This window comes from Manis javanica, chromosome 6 (assembly GCF_040802235.1).
Source record: "Manis javanica isolate MJ-LG chromosome 6, MJ_LKY, whole genome shotgun sequence".
Taxonomy (NCBI): domain Eukaryota; kingdom Metazoa; phylum Chordata; class Mammalia; order Pholidota; family Manidae; genus Manis; species Manis javanica.
In genome coordinates this window covers 101,953,840-101,976,033 of record NC_133161.1, presented here as the reverse complement: position 1 = coordinate 101,976,033, position 22,194 = coordinate 101,953,840, and the positions used below count along the sequence as shown (strand labels likewise).

The 22,194-nt window shown below is 48.3% G+C and overlaps 1 protein-coding gene across 9 annotated transcripts in view; it reads left to right on the top strand.

Annotated features, from left to right (window-relative positions):
* Positions 1 to 18,027, top strand: part of COBL (cordon-bleu WH2 repeat protein) — a 266,567-nt gene extending 248,540 nt beyond the window's left edge. For all 9 annotated transcript variants that reach the window (XM_073239146.1, XM_073239151.1, XM_073239147.1 and 6 more), the window contains 5 exons: positions 773 to 867; positions 2,066 to 3,921; positions 4,798 to 4,917; positions 5,528 to 5,791; positions 16,760 to 18,027. In XM_073239146.1, coding sequence (XP_073095247.1) covers positions 773 to 867; positions 2,066 to 3,921; positions 4,798 to 4,917; positions 5,528 to 5,791; positions 16,760 to 16,777 — 2,353 coding nt within the window. In that variant the 3' untranslated portion in view covers positions 16,778 to 18,027. The remainder of the gene's footprint in view (positions 1 to 772; positions 868 to 2,065; positions 3,922 to 4,797; positions 4,918 to 5,527; positions 5,792 to 16,759) is intronic.
* The last annotated feature ends 4,167 nt before the right edge of the window (positions 18,028 to 22,194 follow it).

Here is a 22,194-nt window from a genome sequence, read left to right as displayed (position 1 = left end):
GAGTAAGAAAGGCTCATTTATCAGAATGTGAACTTGGCTACGTAATCGAGGAGTGTGCAAAAGCATATTTCATGCATCATTATCAGGGCCTGATTAGCAATGATGGAAATTGGCCCTCAATTTTAACAATCAGCGGAAGAGACCTTCAGCTTTCACTGAAGATAGACAATTGCCATCCACATATCTCTGGTTTCTGCACAGTGGGAACAGAGAGACAAGCCCTTGCAAAGACTTTAAATTGTTTGGGCAGCATTGCCTCGCTGGTGCTATTTCCCAGTGACGTAAGTAAGGCCAAGTCCAAGTGGGTTGACATCTTCCTGGACCCCCATGTGGCAGCGACCACACTGTGCCTCTGGACAGCAGACATGGGAGCTTGTGTAACCCTGGGCAGGTTGTCAGTCACTCAGCAAATGGTTTCCTATCTATAAAATGGTGGTAACAACATTTACAAAGTGCTTGTATGAATTATAAGAGAATTTGTACAAAAAGAGCTCTGTTTGGGGCCTGGCATGTGAAGCCTACCTGTGGCACAGAGGGATGCTGCTATTATTGTCACTGCTGTCGTGGTCATCATTGTGCCCTCTCCCCCCTACCCCCAGCCCCACACACCATAGGTGTCTTAGTAGCTCCAGAGGCAGCAGTGGTCCACTGAATAAGGAGCTGCACGAATTTGACAAAGAGTTGTACCTTCCTCAGATAGTTCCAGAAAATAGTAAATTAAACAAGTGATAAGATAACTAAATGCCCTTCCTTTCTCTTTGGTCTTCCCTAGGAGTGAAAAAGCTGCTATATCCTCAAATGGTGAAGATCTATTTATTACTGGACAGTTCCAGAAAACGCTTGCAGAACTTAATGAAGATCTGGAAGGTGAGAGCCCCCCTCCCTACCCTGGCAGTAGACACTGAAGGTTATTTTTCTGACTCTACTTTGTTTAACCATGACAGAAAGGTCTGCGGAAAGGATTGCAGGTCAGCCTGAAGAAAGCCTGGATTTAAGGGCTGAGCAGGGGGGAGCCCAGTGCTCTGGGCTGAAAACTGTTCTATGGAAACATCTCCACAGCCACTTAACATGTCCTCTAAAAAATACTGACTTTGCACATTAAAAACTATTCTATACACATTAGGAAAAAAACAATTCTCCAATTGGGGAATGAGTTAGGGAAACCCTTGATAATACAGAGATCAGCAGGTCCCTTAACAAGATACCCACCCCTTTCCTTGCTAATATATGGCATCTCTCTGAGGCAAACAGTGTACAACAGCTTGATGGTATACCCTTTTAGAATGGAGCATCTCAGGGCAGTGCTATTTTGTGGCTATATTTTGGGTAGATAACACTAGGAGACCAAAGCAGATGCAAAATATCTCAGTTAAAACCTAGGGAATCTTTGAAACAAAGGTACCCAGTGAAAATAAATGAAAAAATAGATATTGGCCATACCTTAAAATAGAACGGAAACAAGAAGGAAACAGACCACAGAGCTGACATTAGTTTTGTCTCACTCACTTTTCAGTCTTCTGTCCTCAGAAAATATAGTTGACAGAGTTAGAAAATCTGCATCTGCCGCCCTGTGTCCCCAGGGCTCTGACCATATGGCCTGCTCCATCCTTTCGGGCTAATTCTGAGGGACTCGGCACTGAGTTGTTTTCCCTTAACAAGTTAAAGCAGGAGAAAATTGGCCCCTCATTTTGTGGTGCTTCTGGTGAGCACAAGCAATTTGAAGGTCAGAACTCAAAGGTCACCTTCATGTTCAATGCCAAGACAGTGTTTCCAGAGGCCTTGGGTCTAGAGATCAATTTTTTCAGTGAAGGATATGGGCAAGGTGTCTCACCTGGATACCTCACCTAGACACACGGATGTGTAGACAGCTCCTCTGCTGAGGAATGAAAGTGGAGACTCGGGCCCTGGCACATAAGGATTACCCATGAGATGACTTTAAAATGTATGTAGATAACTTTCACAGAAGTAACCTCAGGGAAATCAGCGTTGTGGAGTGATGACACTGTCATTGGCTTAGGAATCCTACAGGCAGTGCCAGGCTGTGACTTTCATTTGTCCTTTGCAGAAATGGAAGAGAGTTACGAAACAGACACCAGCTCTCCAACCAGCTCTGTAAATGGCATGTCCAGCGGCTGCACAAGGGACACCGTGGTCCCCCACAGTGATGTGGACACAATCCCAGTGACGTTCATAGGGGAAGTTTTAGATGATCCTGTGGATTTGGTATTGTTTTCCAATAGGAACAACAATGCTGGTTCTTTTGACATGGGGAACATAGCCAGCAGGAGAGTTGACCTGCCACCAGATCATGCCGAGCATAGCCAGGAACACAGCAAGAAGAGGACAGGACTGCCCACCTCAGCCGCCGTTTCCCATGGTGTTGGGAAACAACTCAAGTTCTCTGTGTCCCAGACCTGTAAAGATGTGAATCTGAACCAAGGGGAGCCCAAGATGACCTCTGCTCCAAAGCTTCATACACATGACCTCAGTGCAAAGGAGAAAGGCAGGGAGCCCACCTCCACCCTCAGGGGGAAGACACAGGCTGTCAGGACCTCAACTCCACCCCCAGTGGAGGAAAAGGAAGGAGGTGGAGGTAAGAACGGAGTCTCAGCACCACCGTCATGGTATCAGCGAGCCCAGAACTCAGGGGGGAGCTACGGCCTTAAGTACGGCCTCACGACATATAAAATTGTCCCTCCGAAGTCAGAGATGCGGTGTTATGACAGAGGGGTTTCCCTCTCAGTTGGCGCCATCAAGATTGATGAGCTCGGGAACCTGGTGTGTCCCCGCACACATGCAGGCAGGACCACAGCCTTGCCCTCGTCCACTCTTGAAGCAGAAATGCAACCCATCGGAAAAGTCAAAGATTTCTGGAGGTCAAACTCAATGGGAAAGCAGTGTGGCCGGCCCATGGAGTGCTCGGCCAAGAGGTCCCCCACCCCTGCCGCACCAGTGGAGCTCCAGCATCCAGAAAGCAGGCCCAAAGCAGAGCCTGCCTTCCCAGACCCCAGGGTGGCACTGCCCCAGCAGCTGGCCACCCACCACGGAGATGGGAGCCATGCGCAGGAGGGGAGAAGCCGGCCTCCCACGGCAACCCCGGGGCAGCTGAGGGGGCCAGCAGCTACCACGGAAGTCCCATTCCTTAAGCCTCAGAGAAGAACCTCCAGTCAGTATGTGGCCTCTGCCATTGCCAAGCGGATTGGGACCCCTAGGGCCCACCCGGATGTAGTGAGGAAGCAGGACGACGTCCAGGAGCCCCACGAAGGCAGAGGGCCAGAGCCAGCTGGACGGCCTCCCACTGCAAAGGACGCAGCCACTCCCAGCCGGTGCTCAGAGTCACACGATCGTGAGGACAGCGGGGAGTCTGCAGTAGGAGCCCATCCCAGACAGCAAGTCAGCAGCCCTCATGGAGAGCTGTGTACCCAACACTGTTCTGCTGGCATCCACAGGGGCTCCTCTGTCCCACTGGTCCCAGCTTCCCAGAGGGACCATGTCTCTGTGGGACGGAGCTGTGATTCCAGTGGGCAACAAAGTACCAGCAGCCACAGGACCAGATCAGCCTCTGACCCCAAAAGCACGCTGGACAGTACCAACCCCCTACGTCCTCACTCAGATGATCAGACTCACGTCAGGGCCCTAGTGAACGACTCCAGGTGGGTCCCCACCCACGGCGAGCCTCCTCCCTCTTCAAGGGCAGCTGGCACATGTAGCCATGCTGGATGGGAACCTTCAGAACGGGAGAAACCCAGTTTGTCATGCACAGAGGTACACACGTCCAATGGTGTGTTGCCACCCAGCATCTTTGGGCCAAAGAAAAAATTCCGACCTGTTGTCCAGAGGCCAGCGCCAAGAGACACGTGCCTGCACAGTGCCCTGATGGAAGCCATCCACTCAGCGGGCGGGAGGGACAGGCTTCGCAAGGTGAGCACAGCAGGTACCCACCTTCAGGAACACACCTTCCCACCTGCACGCTTCAGTGCCCTGGACACAGATCTCAGATGGCATTGGAGGAGGGAGGGGGCAAGGATAGGCATGAGGGTGGATGCTCCAGCGTCGCTTCACTGGGAGTCCTGTCCCAGGGCCTGTGGAGAGGAATTATGGCCACTACAGGGACAGGCCTGGCAGGGATTGGGGCTTCTCTGCAGCACAGTTGGGCCCGACTGCCCAGGAAATGGTGTTGCCAGCAAACAGTCCCTACCTGGGCTGGGGCATGGAGAGATGGGGGTGGGTCATGCATAACTGCATTGAATGGGGAAGTGAATAAAGAAAAAGTCAACCAGGCCACCCTGCCTGGGGTGTACTTACTCCATTGTTCATAAGAACAGGAAAGATTCTGTGACACCCCTCTCCCCCTATAATCACTACCCCAACACTGACCATTGGGAACTGTTTCCTCCAGTTGGCAGATGAGAAAAGTGATGCACAGTGAGTTCAAGTGCCCTAGCCTGAGGTCACATTGTCAACTAGTGGGGACCCAGAATTCTGATCCAGGTCTGCAGGACTTAATGCATCTATTAGCTTCAGAGAGCTAGGACCAATCACAGGAGTGATAGGACGTAAAAGGCCCACCTCCGATGCTACCTCGAATGCATAACCTTTGAATTTTATGTAGCATAAGATCAGTGCATAATCTTAACATGATATTATACCACAGGAAAAAAATCTATCTGCCACCAGATAGGGATGGCAAAATCGGCCTGCACGCCTCCACTGACGGACGGTTGGTGCTCTTTTGCTCTGCCTTACAGTTAGCATTTCTCACTTTCTGAGTAGAATGTGTTGACACTCCTATTCTAGACCACAGAGCACACCGCGGAGGGAGGGCCAAAGAAACCATCCTACGTGGAGGCAGAGAGTGAGCGCTCAGCCCTGCTGGCGGCCATCCGCAGGCACAGTGGTGCCTGCAGCCTGCGGAAGGTAACAGAAGGGCCCCCGTTGGGGGACAGTTTCTCCACCCACTCCCCCCAGGGACTGGGGGATGCTACAAATGCTGGGGCAACCCTCTGATTCCCCAAGTGGATGCTAAGCCATCACCAGAGTGGCCAGCCCAACCGCCACTCAGAGGCACCGAGGGTGGCACTGCACCCTCTCCCTTTGGCACCTGCCCACAAGGAGTGAACCTTTCCCAAGTTGCAATGCCTGGAGGGCTGCAGGGCCCAATGCCCCGAGGGCTGCTGGGCCAAGAGCCCTGCAGCCCGGAGGTCAGCCTCTCACCTCCGGGGCCAAGTTGCTCACACTCTAGGCTGATCTGACAGAAGCTCAGCAGCCAGCATGGATTTGACTTCAGGGGTAGGAAGGTGTCCTCCAGCTTCTGGGTGCAGAATCCAAGGAGCATTGTGAGGGGTGGTGGGGTGAGGGTCCTCCTGGTGACTGGTCAGACTGCGGGTCTGTCCTTGCAAGCCGCTGCCGGACAGGAGGCTGGGGTTCTAGGCAAGGAGCCAGCCGCATTCCCTGCCGTAGGTGTGTCCCCGCGGCACGCCCTCAGAAAGTGCTCTGGAGACACTGTCACCTAATCTCTCGTTGCCAGGTGTCCTCCTCCGCCTCCAAGGAGCTCCAGAGCGCCCGGGACACTGCGCTGTCTGCACCCAGATCCAAGCCCGCGGGGCTGGAAGACCTTCCTGCTCAGCCCTCAGCCAGCCTGCCGGCCCCGCCCCCTCCGGCCCCCCGGGCCCCCTCCGCAGCCAGGACGGCGTCCAGGGCCAGCTCCGGGCCCGTCAGCAACCCGGCCGAAGCCAGGCAGGCCTTGATGGACGCCATCCGCTCGGGCACAGGGGCTGCGAGGCTTAGAAAGGTGTGTGTGAGCATCCCTGGGAGAGAGAGATACCAGCAAGGGCCAGGGCAGCCGGACAGCAGCGGGCTGGCAGCCCTTTGACCCCTACCCCACCACCAGAGGAAAAGGGGCCCTCACGGGGTGGGGGGCCATCCCCCACAAACTCCTGGGGACACGGGATGCCTCCCCCATGGTTCCAATCTCAAATTACATCTCCACACCCACTCTGAATCTGGTCCAAGGACAGACTTCACAGCCATCGTGGTGTCCTGAAGAGGGGCCATTCCTCTTAGGACATTTTCTTGACTCTTCTTCCTTTTGTTATATTTGTTTTTTGTGTATCTTGGGACAATTTCTTGTCTCTTCTTTCTTCCTTTTATTATATTTGTTTTTTGTGTATCTTGGGACGATTTCTTTTCTTTCTTCCTTTTATTATATTTGTTTTTCTGTCTAGCCTAATGTTTGTAAGTTACTGAGTTTGAAGTCTCTTGGGTAGAGCCCATGCTTTCTGGCCTTGCAGCCTACTGTGAGCTATACGAGTCTGCATATATACAGCCCACCTGGCTCCTGGAAACAGTGGGTCTTGGCCCCCACAGCAGGATTCCCAAATTAAAAGAACTCAGACCAGATGGCTTCTGAGGTCTGGTCCAGTCCCCAGATGGTCCTCAAATGACAGATCCTCTATCCCTGCCCTTTTCTAGTGGGTTTGGGGAGATAGGCTACTAACAAGGAGGCTAGTGACAGCTACGATTTTCTGAGAAATTATTTCCAATTCCTAAGCTTACAGTTTTCATGTGAACCTGGAGAAGGTAGTGCTAAGATTATCCTCATTTCATGTATAAGATGGGTAAGGCTCCAAACACCCAAATACCTTGGCCCTGGTCACGCACAGCTGCACTCAGACAGCTGTCAGCTTGTGCACAGAAAGCCCTTCTGAGCAAGTAGCCCGGGCTGTGTGCTCTGTAGGACAGCAGGTAGCCCACGAGACAGGGTGGCAGCCTTCACCTAGGGCTGCTGGCACTGCTGAAAGGCAGGTTGCTGCAGTCCCCCACCTCAAGCCAGTGGCAGCTCCCTGAAAGAAGCGTGGCCGTGAAAGGCGGTCCTTGCAAAGCCCAGAGAGGTGTGCCCCTGTGCAGGAAGGGCTGGACACCCACTGACCAGGAGCTCCCCAGGAGCTGCTGTCATGCCTCTTACCTGTGTGAGTGAAGGGCAGGGAGCTGTGTGTGTGTGGCCCTCGGTAGGGATCTGAGACATCACATAGTGAGGGTGCTGGCCAGTCATCTCTGAAAGCACAGCCCCACCCAGGATATGGGGAAAATAAAATTTCTTAACTGCACAGCAAAAGAAGGCAGCAAGTTTCACACACTCTCCTTAGAAGGTGAGCAGTTACAATTAGTGAGGGCTTTGTGGTTTTTCTTTATGCTTTCTTTCCTTTCTGGGGAATTTATGTCTTGATGAACTTATGTACTTACATGATGTAAGGTGAGGAAAGGTGAAGAAGTTGGGGTGAATGGCTAAAAGATAGTCCTAAAAATCAGACCACAGGAGTCCTCATAAAGATAGCTCTATCTGTGTGTTCACCCTGAGCCAGCCTCTCTCCTCCAAGCACGTCATAATACCAAATGACAGGCAGATGGTTCAAAAGTGCCCTCCAAGGAGTCCAAGCAGTGCAGTTGGTTATCAGCCCTGATGGTTTGACTGATCCTGAGGCATGACTGTAGTTTCTGCAACACTGTTTCTCCAAGTGAAATCCATAGGTTCAAAGGGGTCTGAGCCCACGAATCTGCAGTGTACTTTACCAAGTAACTTCACATTTAGGTTTGAGATATTTATCTATGTCCTCTGAGGATTTAATATACTTTAACACTGGATGCAGTCATAGAGGAGCCGTGGCCACACGCACATGTGTTTCTTAAATACGCCGTCTCATTGACTGTTTTTGGATCTTGTCAAACAGGTGCTCCTCTCTCCCACTTGGAGGAGTCATGAGGAGCTTGGGCCCAGAGAGGCAGAAAGCTTGCCCAAGGCTACACAGCTTGGCACAGGGCCATGCAAACCTGAACCTCAGGCTCTCTCTCTCTCTCTGACAGCACACTCCATGCCTTCTAGAAAGAAAGAAAGAAAAAAACAAAACAAGTTTGGGAATTGTCTGAACAGAGAAGGTTGCATGTGCCATGGGGAAGGAGTGGGAGAGATTCTGGGCAGTGGAGACAGGCGGGCCCAGCGTTGGGTGACGGTGCAGAAGGACTTGTGTGTCCAGACACTAGGCAGGCCACGAGGCCTGCACATGCCTGCTGGACAGGTTCTCGGGTGGTAGGTTCCGGCTGGTCCTTCTCACAACGTCAGCTTGCTTTTGGCTGCTTCCACCAGCATGTGCAAGCCCTGGTTGTGATTGTTTCTTGGGTTGAGTCTAAGTGTTGGAACCTGCCGTCTCCACCCTGAAAAATCTAGGTAGTAAATATTTACACAGCATGTCTGAGGTTTTGAAGGCAAACAGTTTATAGATATCCTAGGCTGAAAACCACCAGGATAAATGTGACTGGGGAGCCTGTGTCCCTTTGTTCGTTATCAGTTCCTCACGCAGATGTACTACATTTTGTATGGACGCCTCCAGGCCACACTCAGAGTCCTGTGTTGCTGCTCCACCCGGTAACCCCATCTCCCACCCTTACCCTCTGCATCTCAGAGTTACATAAAACCAGCTAAAGGAGATGTGACTTAGCAGGCCAGGGACTAGATGGGCACCAGCCCAGCAGCCTCTGTTTAGCCGTCATCAGGGACACACAGATGCAGCTGGACCAAGCTGGCCTGACCTGGAACAAGTGTTCTCTTGGAGGCATGTAGCTGACCTCACTCATTAGTGTCTTCTCCTTATTCATGTCCAGCAGTGCCCCTGTGACACCAGGGGGAATGTGCAGTTTCCACAAGAGGGGCCTGGTTAGATGGCACTCTCTGCTCAGCATGGACGGTGGACATTTCTGTTGGCTTTGCAGCAAATGCACTTTGCTGTGTGTTACTGTGCTTGACTCAAATCATTGGAGTTTTGCCTCTTGTTACCTCTGTAGCTTCCTTTCACCTTGTGGTTTATATCACATTGTGGCTGACTATATCCTCAGGCTCTCTTTAACTGAACTAAGCCAGATGTTTTTATGCTGTCCTTCAATTTACTTTTCTACACCAGATTTAGGAGAGTTACCCTTTCCCTTCTAAATATTTTCTTAATTTGCTGAGAACTTTTCAAATCTGGATTTAACCATTAGGTTGGGGTTAGTGGTGATTAACAGGCCCTCCAGGTCTTCAACCCAGACACTGATCCAGTACTCACCTGCCTGGGGCTCCTGTGCTGCCAGGTTCTGGGGCTGTCCTGGAGCAGGGAGACCACCCCTCATGGGCCCACACTTCCACTCATCCCTCTGTGCCCTAAGAGACTTACTGTAGCAACTCAAAACAGCCTTCTGATAGTGCCTTCTTCCAGCGTGCCAGCTTTTAGGTGGCCCACCCCAGTCTTCACTCAGTTGTCATCTCAACATGGCCTCTAGGAAGCTCAGTGAAATGAAATGGCAGTGGTGATGGGGATGGTGCAGTGGGGTACACTGCATGTCCCACTGTGCCAGGCTGCTGTATGGATGCTTTTTTAGTCACCCTTCCCAGAAGGCAGTACCAGATACATTATGCCCAGGCACCAGGAAGGAAGGGGCGGTGTGAGTGAGGCACCCCCCAGGCCCACCCAGCCCAGAGGCAGGCAGACTCCAGTGTGTGTGCTCTGAATTCTATACACACTCTTGTTTTTCCTTTCCCAAGAGTGCTTATAAATGATGTCTTTATTACTGCCATTTTTTCTCAGTTTTATTGAGATATAATGTTGGCATACATCACTATGTAAGTTTAAGGTATACAGTGTAATGGTTTAACTTAAAAACATTTTGAAATGATTACCACAATAAGTTTAGTTAGCATCTATCATCTCTAATAGATATAGAAAAAGAAAAGGAAAAGACAGTTTATCTAACCGATAAGAACTCTTAAAATCTATCCTCCAAACAACTTTCCTGTATGTCATACACAGTGTTAACTATGTCATCATCATATATAGTCATCACATTGTACTTACATCCCTAGTATGTATCTTATAACTAGAAATTTGTATCTTTTGACCACCTTCTTCCAGTTTCCCTTCCCTCTACTGCCCCCCCCCCGCCCCCACCTCTGATAGCGACAAACCTGATCTCTTTTCCTGTTCATTTATTTTTTTATTCTACCCATAACTGAGATCACACAGTATTTATCTTTCTCTCACTTACTTCACTCAGTATAATGCCCTCAGGGTCCATCCATGTTGTTCTGAATGGCAGGGCTTCTGTCTCTTTTTCTGTGACTGAGTAATATTTCATTGTGTATATGTAATACATCTTCTTTATCCATTCACCTATTGATAGACTCTTGATTGTCCCAGGTCTTGACTATTGTAAGTAATGTTGCAATGAACATTGACTTGCAGATATATTTTTGAGTTGATATGTTTGTTTTCTTCAGATAAATACCCAGAAGTTGAATTGCTGGAACATATGGTAGCTGTATTTTTAATTCTTTGAGGAAACTTCATAAGCCTTCTTACTTTAAATCCAAGTAGAATCTGTGGTTCCTTTCATAGGAATTTCAAGGCCAAATGAAATGTTTCCTAGGAAGCCCATCTAGATTTCATAGCTCTCTTCCCTGAGTTTTGATAAATCCAGCTTAATATCAAAATGCATTTTTCTTGTTGATGTTTTTTAAAGGATTTCTTCTATCATTTTGTCACAAACAGTTTCAAAGATTTTGAAAAGTTGAAGTAATTGTGCGATAAACCCCCTATACCCATCATGGACAGTTGATGATAACATGTAACATTTTGGCTATATCCGCCCATCTACCCCTCTACCCACCACATGAAATTTTGTTTTCTGTACATTTAAAGTATATTACAAACATCAGGATACCTTACATCTAAATAATTTAGTATACTCTATTATTAAAGTTTCATATATTTTAGAGTTTTTGAGAGTGTAGGTGAAAAGCACACATCTTCAGGGCACCATTTGATGAGTTCAAAACCTGTTTTACAGTCCTCACCCCCACTGAGTTTGACTCTGGTTTTAGATAATTATTAGGAGGAGAATAAAACTGAAATAGTTATATAAAATTTCCAGTTCTCAGGATATGTGTGCATATGTATACGTGTTTATAGTGTGTGTTTGTATGTCTATATACAGCACATATATATAGGCACACACACATACACACACATATTTTGGGGTGACGTACAGCTACTTGCATTATCCGGCTCGGAGGAGCTGCACGGACACAGCTGTGGCAGGATGGTTGGAGAGGGCAGGGTCTGGGTAGAGGAGGCAGGAAGGAGGACTCTGCATGGCCCAGAGCAGTGGGTAGTTAAAACAATCAGTGCAAGGAGGAGGAGTAAGATAGTGCTATTAAAATATGTTCAGTTCACTTGTTTAAAAAGAGTCACTGGGAATTCTAGCCAAAATGAAGTTTCAGAGACTGGATTTACCATCCCACTTGAAATAACCAAATATGCAAATAAAATACAAGAAACCGTGGTTTTCAGCTCACTGGGTAACAGGCAACAGGGAGGAGAGACAGGAAACAAATGAAGTAAAAACCCTGTGGTTTCCCCCCACCTTTCTGTCTTGGAAGTTTCCAGGCCCTGGTGTAGGCTAAGCCCAGGAGAGTCCAGCAGACCCCCCAGGTTGAGGAGCAGAGCTGAGAGTACAAGGGAGACCAAGGCAGCTAAAGTTTGCAGGGCAGAGTCCTGCAAAGGAGATTGCATCATGGAGCGAGAATCCCAGGGTCCTGCAGAGCATCCCCTGTCATATTCAGCTGGGTACTGATCAGCATGAGCTGGGAACAAAACCATCTGAAAGGATTAGATGAAGCAGTGCAAGGAGCTCACAAGGTCCAGGAGGGGCCCTGTTTGCCTAGCCAGGCCAGAAACCTCTAATTCTTTGGCCTCAGGTACAATACTCAGAAGTGTCTTACCTCAGTCATGGGCAATAGTTAACTTTAACATGGCTCTCATGCTGCATAACAAATCTTAAAAGCAACACCTAAAAGGGTCAAAGTGTTTCCACATAACTGTATCCCAGAACAAAGCTCAAGAATATTTCTGGGAATGCTAACATATCCAGCACCATGTCTGGCTTCCAATCAAAGATTGCCAGGCAAGCAAATAAGCAGAGAAATATGAAACACTATAAGCTGAAAATAAGTCAATGAAAACCTCCCTAAACTGGACACATGTTAGACTTGGCAGACGAGGATATTAAAGCAGTTAATATAACTGTATTTAAAGAATCCAAATAGTACTGAGTACGTTCTGTGACTACAACAGGGTTAAATTAGAAATCAGCAACAAAATGATCCTGGAAAATCCCAAATATTGAAGACTAAATAATACATTTCTTGATCACTCATGGCTCAAAGAAAAAAGTAAAAGGGGATTAGAAAGTATTTTAATCCAAATGTAAATTGAGACACAACATAAAATGTGTGTGATGATACAAAAGGGAAGTATATTGTTACGTTAGAAAAGAAAAAAGGTCTCAAATGAGTGACCTTGCTTCCTTCCACCTTAAGAAACTAGGAAAAGAAAAGCAAAAACTAAACCTAACATGAGCAGAAGAAAATAAATGATAAAGGTCAGAGCAGAAATCAATGAAATAAAAAAGAAAAAGTAATAAAGAAAAATCAGTTAAACTAACAGCTTGTTCTTTGGCAAGATCAACGAAGTCAGTAAACTCTGGCCAGGCTTATCAGGAAAAAAAGACAATTTGCCAATATCGGGAAGGAGAGTGATAACATCACTCTAGACTCTGCCAACATTGAAAGGATAATAAGGTAATATTATGAACAACTGTGCTAAATAGACAAATTCTTTGAAAGACACAAACTGTCAAAGCTCCCTCAAGAAGAAATTGTTATCTCTTACAGCCCCCATATCTATTAAGGAAATTCTATTTGAAGTAAAATCCTCCCCCAACCCATACACACATATAAAATCCAAAACTTCCACCAGGCCCAAATGACTCCACTGCTGAGTTCTACCAATCTGGAAATTTCATTCAGAATTTTCTGAGGAGAGATGCCTTCCCAACCTCTATTCTACAGGGATAATATTATACTAATGCCAAAACCAGACAAAGGTATTACAAGGGAGGAAAACTATAGAGCATTATTTTTCATGACCATAGATGCAAAAATAGCTAAGTAGAAATTTAGTAAATTCAGCAATATATAAAAATAATGCATCATGACCGACTGGGATTTATACCAGCAATGCAAGGTTGGACTAATATGTGAGAAACAATTAACTCCCCATATTAACTAAAGAACAAAAAACAACATACTATGAATAGACACACTAGAAGAATTTGACAATTCAACATCTATTTCTGATAATGAACTTATGTTCCCCAAACTGAACTACAAGTTCAACGTGATCCCAATCAATATTCATATAGGCTTTTTGTAGAAATTGCCAAACTCTAAAGTTCATACAGAAATATAAAGACCTAGAATAGCCAAACTACTTTGAGAAAGAAGAACCAGGTTGATGGATTATCACTTCCTCATTTTAGCACTTAGAATAATGCCACCCTAATTAATATGGCATGGTATTGGCATCAAAATAGATCAATGGAACAGAATAGGCAGCTTGGAAATAGACCCACATATATGGACAACTGATATTTTTCAAAAGTACACAGCCAATTCAATGGAGAAAGGACAGTGTTTTCAACAAATGATGTCATAACCATTGGGTAGTCTTAGGGAGAGTAATTAACTTTGATCCATACCTCACACCATGTAACTGAAAATGAGTTCTATATCTAAATAAGAAAGTCTGAAATTTCAAGAAGAAAACGTGCAAGAAAATCTTGATGCTGGCTAAGGCAAAAACATCTCAGATTTGAAACCAAAAGCACAACCCATAATAAGACAAATTGGGAAATTGAATTTTATCAAGATTGAAACTTTCTGCTCTTTGAAAAGACATACCATCCAGAGAAGGAAACTATAATAAGCCTTGTGCTAGAACTACATGTTGGCCAACCATATATCTAATAAAGGACATGTATTCATAATTCAGAAAATGCTCAGTCATAAGAAAGCAGCTCATTAAATGAGCAAGAGATTTGAATAGGCATTAAAGAAGATACACAGGTGCAAATAAGCACATAGAAGAGTTCTCCACATTTTTTGGTCATTATGAGAAAGAAAAAACCTCAAGATACTACATACCGACTAAAATGGCTACAGGTTTATCTAAAAGTGTTGACAAGATGTGGAAAACTGGAACTCTCAGAAACTTGGTGAGAATGTAAATAGTACAACTGCCTTGAAATACAGTTTGGCACATTCTTTAAAAATTAAACCTGTGGCTACCATATGGTCCAGCTATTCTACCCTTAGGTGTTTATCCAAGAGAAATGAAAGCACATATAATAAAAAGACTTGTCTTTACATATAGTGTTCATAGCAGTGTTATTTGAAATTGCCCCAAACTGGAAACAACCACAGATGTCCATCAATAGAAAATGGAATACACACATTGCAGTGTTTCCATACAAAGAATCACTACTTAGCAATAAGAAGCATGTTGATCATGCAGTGACAGATGAGTTTCAAAATAATTATGCTGAGTGAAAGAAGCCAGACCAAAAATAGAGTACATAAAGTACATAACTGTCCCATTTATTAAAATTCTAGAAAACACGAACTAATCTATGGTGATAGAGTATCAGTGGTTGTCCGGGAGGAGGAAAGGGAAGGGTTAGAAGGGGGTGAAGACCCTCTTGGTGTGGTAGATGTGTTCATTGTCTTGATGGTGGTGATGCTTTCATGGACATACAAAATATATCAAATTTTACACTTTAAATATGTGCAGCTTATTGTATGTCAGTTAAGCTGTTAAAACATGAATATGCATTTTTGAAAAATCCCTCTGCCCTGCATGTACCCCAGCCCCCACAGCTACCTTCAGAGCCAGCCTTCCACATGCACCACCTTCCCTGCAGCCCCACTTCTGGCCCACTCTCCCCTACCTCCTCCTGCTCCCAGAACTGCTCTCCTCAAGGCCAGCACTGCAGCCGGGTCCTTGGACATTTCTTGTCTATTCTCCAGGTTTCCAAAAGTCAGTAAAGAGGGAACAAACATATTGCTAGAAGGATGCTAGCTGCATTTTCTGATAATGGACTCAACCTGTTTTCCTTCAGCCTGCACACACACTATTTTCCCTTCTTGACTTCTCAGTCATTTGGTAGTGAATTCATTGTGCTTTTTCAGATTAACAATTAAAACCATTGTTTTGAAGCTAGAGGTGTCTAGTTTGAAGACAACTGCCTTGAGTCTGTTGGAAGTGTGATGTACTCTTTAGGAGTATGCTTGTCTGTCCCCAGCTTGGGCGCTCTTCTGGGTCTCTTAGCTCTTCTGGGTCCCTGAAATGCAGGCATGGCCCCGGTCTCCCTGCCTCTGGCCACCCAGTCCGCATCTCCTCTGGGCACATTTTCCTCGGCCTCCGGCGCTGGCCCCATGACCTGACCTCGCCACATCTACTAACCCTCCAGGGAAAAGCCCTCACCATCCGGACATTAGTGGCCTGACTCCTGTCTGCCAGGCCTGTCCTGTGCTTCCACAGCCCCCCAGCATTCACGGTGTGTGTCCACAGGGTCAACCTCAGCAGGCCCAGACTGAGTCCTCCCCATCAACACCCCCAAGCCCACTGCTTGTCCTGTGTTTCATTTCTCGGTGGGTGTGGAGGTGCCTGTAGCCAAGGGGGCTGGCATCACCACACTGGGAGGTTGGGGACTGACATGTTCATCACACAGGTCAGCAGGCTGGGGCCGTGCTCGCTGTTTGCATGAGCCCGTGGGGATTGCCACTTACTAGTATTTGATCTGCAGCAGGTTACTCTCTCTAACTCCCAGTTTCCTGATGGTTATGTTGGAGGCAAAACATGCTTTAATAGTAACAGCAGTAATGCGTCACTCACAGTGGAGCTGAAGCTGGGATGTTAAGATGTACTTGCAAAGGGCTGCACACAGCACACACGGAGTCCAGGCATCACTGGCAGGGTCGGGAGTTGGGGGGAGCTAGTGTTAAATCTGTTCTTGTCCTTGGACACTGGCTTTGATAACATGCTGAAAAGGTGAGACAACATGCCCGAGTCACAGCTCACGGCACCTTGTCTCATCTTGTTCAATTTAGAACATGTTGAACTCAGTACAATTGTGAGAAAACTAACCATGTTTTTACATGGCTTTACATGAATCTGTTACTTTTCTAAAAAAATGCTGTTGAATCTTTGCTTTAGAGACATTGAGGTATTTCCTTCAAAATTCTACAAATCAGATTTTCTGCAGTTGGACTGTCACAAGAGGGGACAGAGCTAACCCAAGAGTGGGAGCTTGAGCTTTTCCCTCCAATTCTTATTCCCTCCATAAAAAAGGGATCTGTGTGCATGTGCTCAGCACTGGCTGGGGTCACTGAAGCACCAGGGCTGATTGGAACTGTCAGCCCAGCACCAGGTCACAGCAGTACCAGAGGTCGTATGAACACGTGTTCTCGAAGGAGGGTGCTTCTCCAGCAGCAAAGGGGCACCCCTGACACCACACAGATAGACAAGCTCAGATCAGGGAAGACCCCAGCAGATTTAGAAAAGGCTGGAGGGAGGGATGGAGGGAGGGCTGGGCCTGGGGCACCTGGCAGGCACCAAGGATACCTCAGAGGCCCTCCAGTGGGTTCACACTTTATTTGCTGAATGCAAAGCAGGTCACTGAAGTGTAATAAGCATGTTTGTGTCTCATGAAGTTTTCTCTAAGTAGGCTGGATATCAACCTAAAGCTTGTTGTGTTGGAAGAGTAATACGGCGAGGGTGGTCTTGCCCGCGGCTGCTATCAGTGCCCCCGGGTCAGCGGGCTTTGTTCGCTGCAGGTGCCCTTGCTCGTGTGAGCCATCGCTGAGATCAGATCCCGGGAACCGCGCCTGTGACACAGCCACACCCACTGCTCCAGGACCTCGGCAAGGGGCGTCCAGAGTTGCTGTACTTCTTGTCTACAGGCCAAAACTCGCACGGTTGAGTTTCAGTCTCGGACAGTGGCTCAGAGGGAGGGGAGATGCTCTGCTGCACGGCTTGTGTGCCAAGGAAATGGATTTGCCTCTGAATATTTAAAGTTGCCAATAAACTATTCTTGTTGGCAGGTTAATGGAATATAAGTGCTGGAGTCCACACTACTATTTAATTATAGCGACCTTAGACCATAGACTGGTTTTGGACCTTTGAGACTTTTACCATATAGAGATGATGACACCGTTTAGTTTAAAATTGTTTGAAAGCCAATGAAAATATTTGAAACAATCAGAGTATAAGGCACTCCACGATGTTTTGGGAGTGAGCAGGAGTAAGGAGGCTTTTGAGAAGTTGACTTTGTTGAATAGTGAAGCTATTGGACTTCATTCCTCAAAAATTTGGGTTAAAGCCTTATGGTGGGCTGCAGACCATGATCTGACCAACTAAGCTTTTTAAAACTACTGATCCTGCAAAATAATAGTTATAAAGGATGTGTGGACAGGGCATATCTGCAGTCTCCAACCTGAGATTGGGGTGACGGTGGAGTGGGCCGTTGCTGCCCCATTTGGACAGTGTTCCTCAGTGGGCTGTGAAGAGACTAGGCCCCCGCAGGGGTCTGTTCCAGAGCCAGGTGGCTTCCCTGGGAGCCCTCCAACATCCTGCACAGGGCCAGGAACAGGGATGTGGGCCATCTGCATGTCACCAAGATCAGATCAAAACTGTGCTAATAGTTCACAGTTTGGGTTCAGTCCTGATGGTTTGGGCTAACAGATGAGTGGCTTCCCTGTAACATACGGCAGGCAGCCACCTGTATTTATAACAGAGTTTAGTATGGCAGTAATTTTCCCATCTCTTTAAAATATTTTGTTACATTACAGAAAGCTCTTTAAGAGATAATAGAAATCAAGTTCATGAAAACAAAATGTCATAGACAACAAATATGGTAAAGTCATTTTAATGTTTCACCACGATTTCAGATCCAGACATCAGGTAGAATGGAAACTTTGCTCTGTCTGATTACTATCACTGCTTCCTCGGTGTGGCAAGAGCATACAGCCAACTGCTCTGAAACCACACTGTCTCTACTGTACTTTGTCTCTCAGTGCCACAAATAAAAGAAAATGAAATTGTTGCCATTGTATGAATTTCATGATTTTATACCATGATTCTCTGGTAGAAGTAGGGAGGAGGGAAGCATTTTTTAAATCAATAAACATGACTGCCTGCTGCACTTCTCCGGGACTGGGTTACAGCAAAGAGCACAGACAAGAATCCCCACCCCCTCCTCACAGTGTTTATATTAAGTGGAGGAGACAGACCATGAAGAGAATAGCTAAGCAAAATTGAGTGTATTTAGATGCAGATAAGTGCTCATCAAGGAAAAGGATGAAGAAAGTCCTCAGGGATACAGTGACATTTGAATAAAAACCTGAAAGCCTTGAGAGAGCAGACTGTGCATGGACACGTAGCTGGCAGGGAAAGAGCAGGTGCAAAGGCCCTGAGTCAGTATTTTGCCTGAAGGATGGGAAAAACAAGGGGGTGGCTATACAAAAATAGGCCATGTCCCTGGCCTCTGACCCTCTGGTCTTCACACAAACCTTCATACCCCCATTTCTCTTGAGCAGCCTTGCTCCCCCAGACCAAGAGAGCTGCATACAAGCCCAGAATGGGCCTGGAGGTCAAGAAAGACGGTGCGGTTGAATGCACTCCCACCCCTTACTTTTCTTCTCATAAGGGAAGGAATCATTTTATACTGAATTTATTCTTTGTTGAAATTGTTGTTCTGCATCTCAAGCTATGCTGAAGCCTTGGGTGCTGAGCTATGGAATGGGGACTAACACCGCCTTCTGAGTTGTGCCTCAGTCTTGTTGCAGAGTGCTTTTGCAGCTGTTCATGGTTCTCAGTAAACCTGTGTGTGAAGCACCATTTTCCAGAACAGGAAACTAAAGTCAAGATTAAGCACCTGAAGCAACTTGATTCTCATTCTTTAAACAGCACTGCTGGTCTCCCCTAAACTCCTTAGCTGGGAGATGCTCAGTGGCCCCGCCCTGCCCCCCACCTGTTCCCTGCTTCCGTGCGGAACCACCACCAGGTTGTTGATGCACCCAGAGCATGTGGCACTGCCTTACCCCCAGTTTCTCTGCCCTGACAGCATCTATGCTACAAAGCCTTCAGGTGGCCAGGTCCACCCTGTCCTCAGCCCTGCTCCTCAGTGGTCCAGCCCTCTACACTGCTGCCCTGTATGCGCACTTCTGGCTTTAACTCAGCTCTGCCCCACACGTGGCTCCTCACCTCTGCCGCACACCTGCTTTGACCACAGGGAGTGGCCTTAGGGCAGGAAGCAGGGTCTGAGTGAACTTCCCAGGAGCAGAGCGCCTTGTTTTGTGTGCTCAGGAAAAGCCAAGTCTACACCTGTTTCCCCAGGGTAATAGCTCCCCTCAATCCCAAAGTGTCCCACTTCAGACAATAAAGCCTGTAGTCTCATGGTCTGGTCCAGACGAGGTATTCAGTAAGTGCTCAATGAGAGAATGAGCATCATGGGAAGCTGGGCTGGAGCTCAGGCTTCCTATACCCTGTCTGGGATTTTCATTTTTTTTCTCTGCCTCTATATTAGCGATCATATCAAGCAGTGAGCACCTAAAGATCCTTCCAGGCCTCCCACCAGCTGGTGTCCAGATGAGACTGGTGAGAATCTTCCCAGATGGGTCTAGTGTCCTGAAACAGGACCTTATTCATAAGTGGTGCCTTGGCCCAGAGTGGCAAGTGCTTGACGTCAGCTTAACAATTTCAAGTGTTTCCTGACCTTTGGCGATAATACTGTCCTCTTACGAGGGCACTAATCCCAGCACGAGGGCTGCCCCCTCCCTCAGGCCACACCACACACTGTGTGGTGGGCTGGCCCTGATGGAAAGACCCACCTGAAAGGCAGAGAGCTTGGCTGAGGCAAAGCTATGCCCAGTGGCACCCATGCCCTCATCGTGGCCGCCTCTAACCCAACACGGCCAGCTGCGCTTACTGCTCGGCCTCACCCCTCTCCTTCCCCACCCTATAGGTGCTCAACTGCTGGTACTGCCCCACGCACACCACGTGGCTTCACTCCTCCGTGCTCAGCCCTCGAGGTACTCATGCTCAAAAACCCGTGGGAAACCCTCCCTAACTACCCCCACCACCTTGCAGAGAGAGCCTCGTGCTGCTGCGGCCTCTGCACTCCAGAACCCGTCAGCCTCTGTGATGGGGAGCTGCGGCGCACTCCTGAGGACTGTGGGCCCAGAGCACAATACCAGAGCCGTGAGCAGTTGGTACAGTTGGAGAGTATCTGCTCCAACGGGAGCCGTGGCAGCTCTGATGGAGCCAAGAGTGCAGGGCCTGGCGGTGAGTCTGTGCACGGCCGCTGGGACAGAGCAGGGAGAGGGTCTTGGGCTGTCCCAGCTCAGTGGAGGACCCACGTGGCAGGACAGCAATGCCAGGATTCCCAAAAGGAGCTAGGAGAAGAGCCTGGGTTAGGCTTTGCCCCCGGGTCTGGCCTGCAGCCTCGAGGTGCAGTCTGGGGTCATGTGACTGCCTTGTCACTGAGAGCCCAGCACCACTTCTCCCCATCCTCCCCAGCCACCTCATTTCCTAGTCCCTGCAGCAGGCCCTGTGGCAGAGAAGCAGCAGCTCTGTGCCTGTTGCATGTATGTAGAGCAGCACCCTACTCAAAGAGAAGTCCGTCTTTAAAAGGCATCATCAGTCGTGCAGGCTGGGTGGTCACACGGCTGTCCCCGCCACCTGCAGGTGGAACCCTATGGCAGGCAGTAGGCCTGGGACTGTGGGCTCACTCTTCCCACCAAGCCCAATGGAACCTGTGTTTCTGGATCTGGTTTGCTGTGGCCTTTCTGCTGCCCTGCTCAGCCTTGAGACAATAGAATAGATGATACCAGACAGAAAATTTCAGAAGGACTTGCTTAGTTAATGGCTAGTGAGTCGAATGCCCAATCGTGGGAAGGAAGGGCACGTTCCTAGGAGGCAGCTCCCAGGAGCTGGAAAGTCTAGTCTCCATGTAGGTCTGCCAAAGAGGGAGAACCGAGGGAGGCCGCACTAAGGCCTGGGTGGGGAGACAAGCAGGAGGTGGAATCCGGAGGACCAGGACCCACTGAGAATGTGGAGGTGGCTCTGTCAAGCAGCTCCAAAGCCAGGCTGTGTGAACAGTGAGGCTGTGGGCCACCAGAGGCTGGGGTGAGCCCATCATCTCTGCTGGGTTCTCTGGGGACACAGCACAGCTGTGTCCTTATTATCAATAAGGACAATTGTTCCAGCTTCTTTGGACAGCCTTGTGAGCAATAAGGTGAATAGGAAAGGCGGGGCCTGGGAATTGCTTGCAGTTCTCACCGCTCTCAGTGCACACCAGCTCCCCCATGGCGATGTGGGCACGGCAGCCCTCCCACCCACAGTGGCCATGAGGACAGTGAGATGTGTGTCAGAGCAACCAACTGCTGACAGCGAGGGGCTGGCTGTGGGTGAGCGCTTACTTTTGCAGAGCAACGAGAGCAGCGGGTCTAAGCCCTCCTGAAGCCCACGTGGCATCCTCGTCTGCATGAGGGCAGAGGGGTAGCCAGCAGATGCCACCTCCTTTCTCTTCCGATGCAGCCACTCTGCAATTCCCTTCCCCTCTGCAAACCAGGGCGCCATCACTAGTCAGCCTCAGCGGGCCAAGGAACCGGGGGCTTTCTAAATGTATGAATGTTTGGAGGGTTCAGCCAAGCAGGTCTCACAAGCATTCCCTGATCCCTCTCAACACCAGACTGCGGGCTGGGTGCTCAAATGCATGGTCCCATGATATCTGCTGTCTCCATTTTGCAGCTGAGCCACAGCACCTCCAGGGAGACTTGACCACAGTCATGGCGTAGTGTGCGCCAAGCTAGAGTCACCCTCACACTGGTGAGCCCCCCAAATCTGGCTTTCCCCTCATCATCTGCAGTGGATGATGCAAGCAAGAAGGAAGACAGAGGCACCAATGTCTTAATATCACAGAAAGGAAACAGCCATTCCTTTTTGTTTCCCCGATCCAGCACTGGGAAGGTTCCCGTACACTGAAAGGCATCCCCCACTTGGGATCTTTCTAGGCCTAAGGTCAGCCTGTGTGTCAAGGCAGGTCTGAGGGGTGGAGGACAGGTCCTGCTGCTAGAATCCTAGAATCAGGATCTCCCTCGAGGACCACAGCTGCAGCCCCATCCCAGCACCTGGCATCATATCAGCATCCACCAAGGGTGGCTGGGGTCTGGTAAGTCATCCCATTGTTCCAGCTTCTTCGGACAGCCTT